We start from the raw sequence: 12,560 nt of genomic DNA, 5'->3' as shown, positions 1-12,560 counted from the left end.
AGCTTTATGATGTCTTAATTGCCCTTTTGTGCCATGCCGTGAACTCTGCTGAGACCCTGTTACAGCCCCAACTCGAGGTCAGATCTACAGGCCCTGATTGCCTAACAGTTGTGCAGATAAGCACATGGTCTTAATGAGCGGGTGGGAATAGCAATCATATCCTGCTTAATCATGTCTGTAATTCTGATGGCCATCTCCTTATGGTGGTGGAAATGAAAGCCATGTGAACAAGGGGATATCAGATGAGCCTTATTACAGATGATACATCTGCCTCTGAATGGCCATGAGTCCACTGAGCTTTGGGAAAAGTGAGGCATTCCTGCTGCCTCAGTTGTCTCACTGTGGGTATTTGACAAAGTGTGTGAATTATTCCATGTGGGGGCCCCCAAACTGAGTGAAATGAGGTTGTAATCAGCCATCCCAGATGTGTATGACTGTCTTTCTTCACCAGAACACAACTTATGATTTTTAGAAGAAGACAGAGCTCTGTCAGGTCCTTATAATGCAAGTAAACGGGTGCCATCACTTTAATGGTCCAAAAGTCACATTTAGGCAGCATAACAGTAATCCACTCCAGTCGATCAATGAATTTATTCTAAAGTGAATCGATTGGTTTATGTAAGAAACAAGTCGATAATCAAAATGTTTTTAACTTTAAATTGGCTCTTCCGTCCAGGGCTCTGATGCTGTTTGAAATGGCCGAACTCTCACGTGATGTTCGTTCTTCTGTTGCAAATACACGGCACTTATGAATTCTCATGTGAACTCGCTGACACGCTTACGTCACGCTTACGTCAACTGCTGGCAGGAAGCGCTTTTCAAAAGTTATTAACGTTTTAATTAACGATTTATTTTTTACACAAACGTATCAATTTGCTTCAGAAGAAATGTAATGATCGAATGGAGTCGCATGGATTACTTTTATGCAGCCTAAATGTGACTTTTGGACCGTCGAAGTGCTGGCATCAGCTCTATCTTCTCGTAAAATCCTTACGATATTTGTGTTCTGCTAAAGAAATACAGTCTAAATTACGCTTGACAGCGACTGGATTTAGTTTTTAAAGGTGTGCAATTTCTCCACCAATAGCATTTCTCTCAAACTGCTTCTAAACATTCTAAAGTTCACTCTTAATTTTAGCCCAATATTATCTAAGTAAACCCCCAACAGATTCAAATAAACTCTCTCTATATCTCTTGGTAAGGCAAGTTCATCATACCATACCAGAATCATTTTAAAGCGTCCATATTAATTGATAAACAAAAAATGTGTTTCAGTCCTTCTTAGCTTGTGTCTGCTCTTAGGTCTCATCTGATTTGTTAATGAGTAAAAAACAGGACAGCAGTCTACCATTTCTCGCTGATCTGAGATCAAGCTGTGGGGTCAGCTGCAGGACTAGCAGGAGCTAATTGCTCCTCTGTGGTTTCTTAAAGCAATGAACTACTCTGGTCCAACAAGGAAAGATGGGTGGACTGTTTTATGGCCAGAGAATATATGTTGATTTTCAAAACAAGCTAATTTGAGCCAATCAAATCATGCAAGAGACACTCAGCTGCAGTGATTTCCATTTCACATACTTGCATTAGCCGTAACAGCCACTTCCCTTTTCTGGTCTCAGCTAGCTTTGATTTGAATTGGTTTCACAGAGATATAATCATCTTAATGTATAGGATGCGTAAAGAGGGCATACATACCAGAAACTTTTCAGGGTCTGCTTCACTGGCGTGACCGACAAACACTCCAGCCCCAGCGTCCAGATCCATATCATCTGGAGACCGCTCAAAGTTGACGGCTTTAGGGTCAGAGTCACACCTGAAGTAAAGGGACACCCGTTCATTTCGAACACTGATAGAAAACCGGGTCCAGGTGTTCAGCATAGAAGGCACAGTAAATTTGGCGGCCTCGTATGAGCTCTGCGAGTCTGGCTCGGTGTAGTAGAAGATGATATCCTGATTGCCATTCACAATGGCAGACAGCTTCACACCCACATATATGATGTTCTCAGATGGGTTTGTGATGGAGAAGATGACACCAGGCTTGGTGGATGTGGGTTTTATGTTGAAGATCAGGGAGAAGTCTCGGAAGAAAGGATTCGGTAGGTGAACCGCAGCAGACTGACCCACATTGGAGCTTGGGCCAAAAACATAAACAGGGCTGTTATCGGGGCCATAGACTTTGGTGATGCCATCGGGTGGAGGATCACCAATTAATTGCAACAGTGATACACCACTCTCTTCTGTGGATAGAAAGGAAAAGAATATAAATGGACTTGAATGGATAGGGATGGGCAGCAGGCTGGGACAAGGTTAGAAAGCACTATTAGTGTGCTCAAAAACATCATCTAGACTAAGTGCTCAACATTGTCAGCTGTGGTGGGAATCCAGGCGGTGAGTCTTGGCTTACGTTCTGAAAAACTCTAATTAAGGGTGATTTTCTAATTTTCTATGGTGATCTACTGGATAAGTATTTTCAACTCTTGGATGTTTGGTGACAAAAACAGGAACATTTTGATATCCTGAACCAAATACTAACTAGGCGATACTTGCAAAACATTTCCTCATAATATTGTTTCAATTTTGAAGATCCCCTGGGACAGAAAGTCTAAAAAAGTTATTTAATCTTCACTTGGAAGGATATCATACTCATTTGATCTGAGACTGGGGAATTACATGGCAACTATCAAGACTTTCAGTTGTTTAAAAAAAAAGGCATGCTATTAGCATACAGCACAACTTCTTGAGTATTTAAAAATGTGATTTTATAGAAAATTAGGTTCATAAAGGCAGATTAAATGGAAATCCCTTATAGCTTGGTCTTATTTCAGGGGGCAATTTTGTTTGCAGATGAGTACATGAGTATATTCTGTGTAAATCACAGACACTGCTGGTTTTGATCATGAGGCTGGTTTTAAATGGGACCTATTATGCAAAATTTGTTTGTACATAATGTGAGTCAGCAGTGTGTGTATACAACCACCCTACAATGTTAAATGTCCACCCACTCCTCTTTCCTATATTTCTATAAATCAAAAACAGTGTACCAAAATACATGGTTTTCATTTCTCCTCTAAAGTGAGGTCACGTTAGAGCAGGTCTTGCCCACAACTGGTGATGGACTCCACCCTATTATCATAGATCCTCCCTTTAGTGATCTACACACAGTCTGACATTTTTTTCCATGCTGGAGCAGATACAGTGAGAAGATACACATAAGCATCATAAGTGTTCTGTTGTTGGCTGTAAAAGTGAACATAAGGGTCTTTATGTAGTCCCGGCATCAGAGCCACTGAAGACGCAGTGGACAAGTTTTGTTTTTGAAGGAAATGTGCCCCAAAACATACAAAAATGTGTGTATGGTTGTGCAAATCATTTTACACCAGACTGCTTTGTGAATAAGTGTCAATATAAAGCAGTGGCGGCTGCTGGTCTTTCAAAGAGGGGAAGCTCATTTTCGGCCTACATTATAAACTTATTTACCCTATTTTTTGCACTAAATCAATCTTAGGTGTTGATCTGCCCTGCTGTTTAATTCTAATTTTTTCCTCGTAAGGAAGACTTTGGCTTCGCCAAAATCAGGTCGACAATATTAGCACCGTCTGCCATCGTGCGCAGTTTCACCCGTACGACGCTAGCCTAGCCTACTGTATGAATGAATGAATGAATGAACGAACGAACGAACGCTCTAAAACAAAATATATTAAACTTGGTAAAACTGAAACAAGGAATGTGGTGTATAATTGTGTGAAATGTATTATGCAAATTGACTAGCAATTTCGGCAAACAAATATAAAGAAATAGGTTGCAGCAGTTTGTCTTTCGACTACACTTGAGAAATCTGCGATGGGACTGAGCGCGAAATAGCTTCAGTGACTTCTTATAGTACAGATTCGCTGTCAATCAAAAGGAGATGCAGTCTTTCGACAGATCCTCCAATCATCACACGGAAGCCCGGAGTCCGGGCCAGCCCACTCCTCATTCACCCCCAGAGACGCTGAGCATCCGTGGGCGGGACATAATTGCAGCATTTATCCAATGACCGTCTATTTTCGGAGCACTGAAAAAAACTGTTCAGAACAGCCCCATTGAAGTCAATGGACGCTCGGCTTCAACAGGGAAATGCACTGACGCTACGGGAATGTATGAGAAGTAAATCGAGTCAGCCGACCTGCTATATGTAATGTAGCTGATTCTGAACGAACTCGTCTTCGAGATGAACGTGTACTAACGCATTTTTAGTCAATAAATTGTTTACACAATAGTACATATTTGACCATTATTTTTTTGACATTATAGGGGAAGCTGAGCTTCCCTTGCAGTCTTAAAGAAATCCCCACTGATATAAAGCAATATTTAAAAAAAATAATGAGGCCGAATCACAGCAGTGCTGATAAAGGGCCATATCGCACTCTTGCTCGTGTGATATTGCTTAAATATATATATATATATTCAAACATATATGGCTAAACTCCGGTATTAACACTTGTGATTTGTTGTTGCTATAGTATCCGAAGCACAAGCTGTAAAGGCACAGCCCTCTTCCGGAAAGGGGCGGGGAGCAGCAGCTCATTTGCATTTATAGAGACGTATCAGCGTGTTTTTGTTTCCACCCAAAAAGAGGCATTTATAAAATGGTATAATAAATTATCTGTGGAGTATTTTGAGCTGAAACTTCACAGACACATTCTGGGGACACCTGAGACTTATATTACATCTTGTAAAAAGGGGCATAATAGGTCTCCTGGGAACTAACCTATAGATGGAAATCTTCAAACTCACACTAATGTCACTTAGCACAGACTAATATCAGTTGCTGGCAATATTTATCAAGTTGGTTGAGATGGAGACATGGAAACATCACAGGCTCCATGTGCTGACATGTCATGAAGAGAAGGGAAAGGTGTGAGGTTACAGCTGGTCCCCACGTCCCTTTGTGCCTACACATACGCATTGCTACTTTTCTGGGTGTTTCTTGCTTAACAAATAGAGAAACGAAAGGATGGTGTGCTCATCTTACAAAAATTAAATATCCTCCTATTTCTACAGTATTATGTGGAAGATCAAAACAAAACAAAACCTTAACCCCGAGAGAAACACACACACACAAAACAAAACAAAGAAAGAAAAAAATAGACCAAAAAATGGTGTTAATTATACTGATGTTTTTGTAAATATTTACAGAAACGTGAAGGATGATGACAGCTATCGAGTTGCTTTCATGTTGGAAAATAAGTGTTTTGAACCGAGATATGACTTTTCAAAAGGCCCAGAAAAAGTCTACTCAATGTTGCTCACAACCACATGATCTTATTTAACAAACAAGGATCAAAGTCCTTGAGGGGCTTACATCTTCTTCAATATGTTCCTCAGATTGTTATGTGTTGAAACAAAATCCCTATGGTCTTTGATGCAGATGAAAGGATTTGAAAATGAAAACACACCTTACATATTGCTTTGTTATGACGTGGTTAGTGGCTAATGTTTAGTTTCTGAATATATTCTTTGGGGTTGGTTTAACTAGACACAGGAGAACCACTGTTTAGAATTTCACTACTCAAAAGGGTAAAGCTTGACTTTAGATTATGACAGGATAATGACAAGCTAAGAAGAGGAGGAGCTTTTTGGAACTCATCTTGCATTCCTGCACATGTTCAGGTGCTGTTGTCTAAACAGCGGACATGCTACACCACCATCCCAAATGGGTATTGGCTGAAGAGGCTTGGTAAAATCACATCAGGGAACCCAGAATCATTGACTGTTACTTTTCTGACAGCAGGCAATAAATTGTAATAGCAGAATCCAGATGTGTGTCGGGATCGAAAGAGACTTAGAGTAGTCCCGGAGGCACCGTGTCTGCTCTAAACACAAAAACCCAGGCGCTTGACACTAATGAACGTCATAAAGACATATACAATTCTGTGCTTCCATTTTGACAGCAGCGCAACTATGAACACAAATGTTATTATTCTCATTTACTGAATGTATATCTGTTCACAAAGACTATTTGTCAATGAGTTGATTGGATTCAGAATACGACGTTAAAGGGATAGTTCGCCCAAAAATGAAAATTCAGTCATTGTTTACGCACTCCTGTGTTGTTATAACCCCTGACTTTCTTTCATTTTCTTTACAACAGGGAGCAAATGTGAAAAATGATTGTGCTCAGTGATGTCATACAATTGCAGTTTATGGTGACCACCTCTTCAAGCTTCAAAAGAATGCAAAAGTATAATTCAGAAGTCTAATAAATTAATCCATGAAACAGGATTTCTATGCACAGTCTTATTTGTTTGAAACAGAGTACTTGGAAATCAAACTAAGAGGAACTGAAGAGTACTCAGACCGTGTCCTAACCTGACAGCAAAAGGCATATGAAAAAAGGTATCTTGTCTGTGTTAATCAGAGTTTTTGTAATAACCAGCTCTGATGAGTGATGGAACATTCTGTCAATAGCTTGTTTTCTATTTGCGCCGCTGTGCCGGGTGACCCCTTCTGCTGAGAATGTTACAACTACCGAATGTTTTCACTGAGGTCTCACTCTCTTCAGGCGGAGGTCTGTCACACACAAAAACACACACACCGGTTCAGAATGGAGAAGAGGTGACAGACATTTCTCTCAGTTTGATTGAGAACTCTGTTTCAAACAAATAAGGTTGAACATAGAAATGCATCTATTCTCTGCCTTCAAACTCATCAGACATGTTTAGTAAGTTTGTTTCTATGGTTTGTGTGCAGCTGTTGAGTCAGCCTGATCTCAATATACGTAGCTATTTGTACATTAATATTTGTAACATTTAAACGTACATGCTTGTACGTTTGGACAGACACTAAAACCTGCAATATGGATGTTTGAAAGCATCTAAAATGTAAATTTCTTTATGTATTTACAGCTTTAGAAATGTTAAATATTGACGAATCCAGTACGAACATATTTGAATACACTAATCGATTATAAATATATTTGTACATTTTACTGTTTTATAGATATTTTAGATCCCTTAACCCTACCCCAACCTCTAAACATAACCACATTTCAACAATATAAAATCATGTAATAAGTAGATAAATGTAGAGTAGCAGTCATTTTTGTTATAATATAATAATTTATATATATACAGTATTACAGCTGCTAATCCCACAACTACTCCTAAACCTAATCATAACCATTTATTAAGCATATAAAACACGTAACAGGCAGATACATTTTATCACTATAATGTATTCAGAAAAATGTCTAAATTCCACACAGAGCGATGCTCTGCATCCAATGTGCTCCCTGATGGCATACAATAGCATTGTGTAAGGTGGAGAATAGAATTTAAATTATTAATCACTGTAAATCTTCTGCTGATGCACTCCATAACGTGCTCCGTCATATCTCATTCATATCTCATTCAAACATATGCATTGCAGAATACGGCATGTCGCAAACGGTAGCGAGACACTTTTGAGCAATTGAGCAGAGCTGCCATGCAAGGCGCTAGCCTGCCATTGGAAACAACTTGGGGTTCAGTGTCTTGCCCAAGGACACTTCGGCATGTGGAGTCGTGTGGACCGGGAATCGAAATGCCAACCCTGCGATTAGCAGCTGATCCGCTCTACCACCTGAGCTAAAGCCACCGAATTATACAATAATAATCAATTAAAATAGTACACGTACACATTTGTACATTTCTATACGTGTTAATATGTAAAGTATTGTACGTTTTGGTGTCTAAGCAAATGTAAAAGAATTTGCTTGAACGCTCCCTGTCAAAAAGATTGTCTATTTATCTATTGATATTTTCTGGTGTAGTTGACCTCTTCATAACTGAATGGTTGAACAAAAACACGGGCACCCTGAGAGAAAGTACAGGGTTTATAGTCCTTATGGGTTGATTTTATTACTGAAAACCATGTTCAGGCCCATTAGCCATTCAAAGTCACCCATCAAAACGACTATGGTGCTGCTGACAATGCTGTGATCCATTCACAAATTTAGCAATCTTCATGCTGATCAAGGCATGTTTCATAAAGGGGCAGAGTTCACATAGTGACAAAGAGATCATAGAGGACACATATAATTAGCAAATGCTCTCATAAGAATTGTGAAATCTGGGAAGAACGTAGACATGGCTGTGATCTTGCTTTGTCTAACAACAATATATAACAGATAACACATACACATATTTTCTTTCCAAACTGTTAAAGGTGAAGGGTATAATTACCCTTCCCTACTAGTGTCACCATATTAAATTGCAGAAATAATGACTATTGTCAGCAGTTTATTTTTTTACATTCCCACCATCTGTCATTGCGTCAATAAACTTGAGGTGAACCGCGGTGACAATGCTTACTGGTGGCAAACCATACGGTTTGTTTTTTTACCGAGAACCATTACAATCCTACACCTTACAGAGTGCCCCCCCTTAATCCTGACCGTGAAACCTCATTCATCAATCTTGTACTTCAAAGCTTCAAAAAGCGGGTGACCACTTGCAAGGGTGTTAATGGGTGGGTCTACAAACTAACTGATCGGATGAAAAGACTAAGTGTAAATGCCCTCCAAGACGGACATGAAATGGATATAAATCCGATCACCGGAGGTGGTTTGAGATGCATTCCAAACAGATCTCAGTCAAGTGTAAATGTATCTGGCTGTTCAAACCACATATGTAAACTTTACTCTGCCCAAACAGCACTACGTGACCACTTGAAAAATTTGAAATATAACAGCTTTTACAGAGTATTTGCATAGGGCTGGAATCACACAAGAAATTATAACAAATTTAGAAATGGACACAGATTTATATCTGTTTGGTGGAGACACATTGATGTGGCCAAGTGTAAATGGAATGTGCTTATTTAATCGCATAGCAATCTGATCAGTAAAAATGCATGAAGTTACCAAGTGTAAACACCCCCAAAGATTTGCTGAGTTGTACCATTCATTGGACACTAGAGAGTATAATGTTTTAACTATGGTACATTAAAAGATATAACTGGAAACTTGCACAACAATTGGCTCAAAACATTTAATGCTAATGTACAAGTCTTAAGTCGCAACACAAGAAGGGATTGCGAAAAGGAGTCAATTATCACACTTTAAGAAACGTAATGGCCTAATCAAAAATCCATTGAAATCATTGTGATATTCACAATTTTGCTACATATTATACCTCCATGAATCATACCAAATGTATTTTGAATATCTGATATGCAGTACATACTGTAAGTATATCACTCAAGTCATGTTACCCCAGCAAACACATTTAGCTGTATGCCCACTGGAGTCACTGTGATGGCACCAAAAGATTCCTGCAAATTTCACTTCTGCGTGTTGCTCTTTTTCCTCTAAGACAGTTGAGTCATCTTAGCAATCACATTGCACAAATTGCCCTCTCAGTTCATCCATTACAGAATGAATTGAGCACACTGTCTCTTGCAAGTTAGAGACTCCATTGTTGTAGAATATGTACATGTAGGTCCCCTGACCCAGTGAGAAATCAAATTTTCCTACTGAAGCCATTTTTCCCAATTAAATAGCTCCATTTACAAACTTCACCAGAGTTCATACAGTACGTAACCCCATATTTTGACACTTATTGAGGAAAGGGGGGCAGGTTTAGCTATAATTGTGAGGACCACATTTTTGAAATGTCCTCACAAATATAGTAAAACTTGAGAAACTGGTCCTCACAAGCAAAAAAGGCTCATAAATCAGCTAAATTATGTTTATCTTTAAATCTAATGTAGTGCACAGGTTTCTGTGAGGGTTAGGTTTGGGGTAGGGTTAGGGTTAGGGGATAGAATATATCTTTAGCCTGCTATAAAATACATGAAAGTCTATGAGATGTCCTCACAAGTATAGTAAAACCAACATATGTGTGTGTGTGTGTGTGTATGTGTGTGTGTGTGTGTGTGTGTGTGTGTGTGCACACGTGAAGGAATTCTGATGAGGAATGCAAGTGGAATGGCTTACAATAACAGGTTAATTAACAATGAAACCAATCAATTGTAGTTAAATAAATAATAGACAGTCTGTTAAATATAAACTTTCCTTTATACATGGGCCCATAACCTCACAAAATCTAGCAATGGCTAGACATTGACATAGTTAACAGTCTATTGCCCCTGACAAAAGCATATTCATTCAATTTCGCTTTCAAACATTACAAGCACTCCTTGAATTCACTTTTAGTCTGTCTTTCAACAAATATAACATTTTTCCCATGTAGCTAGCATGTCATTACCATATAATTACCCTATATTTACCATTACTAAATCCATGAATATAAAATTTGCATCCTGCACTTCCATAATTAGATATGCTGCTTGGATTATATCAATATTGTGGTTTGATTTTATCTGTGGCCCTAAAACAGCACAACTGATCAGCACAATATCTGATAAAGTGTACTTTCTGTATATATACAAGTTGACAAAATGCTCTTGTTTTCAGCCAGCCTTTCAGAGGCTTTCCTGTGGGAATCTATGAAACAATTGCAGGGAACCATGTTCAGGCCCATTAGCCCTTCAAAGTCAAGGCATGTTAGCAGGTTTTGTTTTTACATTCCCAGCATCTGTCATTGCGTCAATAAACTTGAGGCGAATGAGCATCGAATGTCTGCTCAGTGTTAATTTAATTGAGATGTTTTCGTTATTTAAGATGTCTCTAATTGAGGTTAATACTACGATTGAACATAATGCACATGCAAACACATCTTTTTTTATATATTTATTTAAGTATTGCCTTGGTTTTGACACATTTGAATGAAATGTTTCTCATGATCTCAAAAAACTTTTGGTTTTGAATCTAAAGGACAGAAATTAATTTTGTGGACAAAAATGAATTGTACATAAACGTATGAATTTCCCAACACAAACACAAATTTCTATTATTATTACAAAAAAAAATTAGATTTGAAGACATTAAAATAGTAGTAATAAGAAATAGGTATGTGAGTCCAAACTTTTGACTCATGGTGAATTCTGCTGTGCCACTTTAGATTGGCTTGGACAGGCTACTTAAACACATTGTCCACTTAAAGCCGTCAACATAACAAGCTGTCTGTAAGATAAGGTCTTTAAAAAGACACTATTTTAAGATAAAGGGGATTTGGCACAGCAAACAGCTGTGGGATACAGTGCACTTACATCAACTAACAGTGAATGTTAAGACCTTTTAAAAAAACTTGAAGTAGTTTACATGATTTTGTAGTCATGTAAAACAACTGAACCTTTTCATCATGTCTCTATTTTCTCATTATACTGTATATTTATATATGCTCATTTGTTTCACATGACAGCTTATTCTTTAAATCTGTTTCTAGATTTTTATCAAAAAACCACACAAATACCAATGGTATGCTCTCAGGATTTACTTGGCATAGGAGTGCAATCATAAATCCAGTCAGAAAATATGGACTTGCAATTCTGTTTTAAGACATTCCTGCCAAACATGTAACCTGAAATCTGCATTTGCTCTGTCTCAACACAAAGACATAATGTACTTAGAAGACAGATGGTTTTGTCCAACAGTCACTAGAGGGTGAATATTTTTCTGTACTACAAACCAAGTCAAGATTTATGGAAAATCACATGGACAGATTTTCACGTCAAAAACAAGCCAAGATCAAAGTGTGTGCCTCCGAACCATATATTCAATAAAAACAGCTCATGTTCTCACCCCAAACTGATTGGATCACTTCAGAAGACATTGATAAAACTACGGGAGTCGTATGGAATACTTTTATGATGCCTTTATGTGATATTTAGACCTACAGATGTGAAATATCCTTCTACAAATCTTAATTTGTGTTCTGCAGAAGAAAGAAAGTCATACACATCTGAGATGACATGAGGGTGAGTAAATGATGAGAGAATTTGTATTTTTGGGTGAACTATCGCTTTAAATGAAACATAAAAACATAAGCTCATTTAATTGAATATATGGTTAGGTGGCATACACTTTGATCTTGGCTTGTTTTTGACGTTAAATGGCGTTCATGTGATGTTCCCTAAACTTACTTGCATTCTATGGACCAACCGAGCTGCGATATTCTTCTAAAAATCATCAGTTGTAATCTGCAGAAGAAAAAAGTTATAACGTTTTGGAGGGTATGAGAGAGAGTAAATTATTCGAGCATTTTCCTTTTTAGGTGAACTATACCTTGAAGGTTTAAAAATGTTGTTAGTTCCAGGCAATGGACTCCTTTTGGGCACATATTTATTCTATAAAATTTAAATAAGTCAAAACTAAGATAGCTCATGCCCCTTGCAACATGGACAATAATTACTCTCACTGATATTATTTTTTTAAACTGCAGTTTCACTGCTTTAACATGCATGCATGTACGCATGTGTGGAGGAATGCAACATATACTGCTTCCTGTCTACTCCCTGGTGAGGTATGAATATGTTAACAGTAAGACCACTGACTACATACCGTACTCAGATTAAAACAGTTTGCATTAGAGAAAGTCCATGTGCTCATGTGTATTTGCATATACTTGATTAATAGATGTTCAAGAAAGAAAGAATGTGGGGTATTGTTATGGTAACTTCTTAGACTATCTCTCACAGAT

The 12,560-nt window shown here is 38.1% G+C and overlaps 1 protein-coding gene across 5 annotated transcripts in view; it reads right to left on the bottom strand.

Moving 5' to 3' along the window:
* The window catches only part of LOC127658677 (collagen alpha-1(XVIII) chain-like), a 115,140-nt gene that overhangs the window by 35,948 nt on the left and 66,632 nt on the right, over positions 1–12,560 (bottom strand). For all 5 annotated transcript variants that reach the window (XM_052148089.1, XM_052148086.1, XM_052148087.1 and 2 more), the window contains one exon: positions 1,693–2,234. In XM_052148089.1, the coding sequence (XP_052004049.1) occupies positions 1,693–2,234 (542 nt within the window). The remainder of the gene's footprint in view (positions 1–1,692; positions 2,235–12,560) is intronic.

The sequence above is a fragment of the Xyrauchen texanus genome, chromosome 18, assembly GCF_025860055.1.
Source record: "Xyrauchen texanus isolate HMW12.3.18 chromosome 18, RBS_HiC_50CHRs, whole genome shotgun sequence".
In the NCBI taxonomy this organism is placed as follows: domain Eukaryota; kingdom Metazoa; phylum Chordata; class Actinopteri; order Cypriniformes; family Catostomidae; genus Xyrauchen; species Xyrauchen texanus.
Note: the sequence above shows the minus strand (reverse complement) of the source record. Positions and strands in the feature narration are given on the sequence as shown.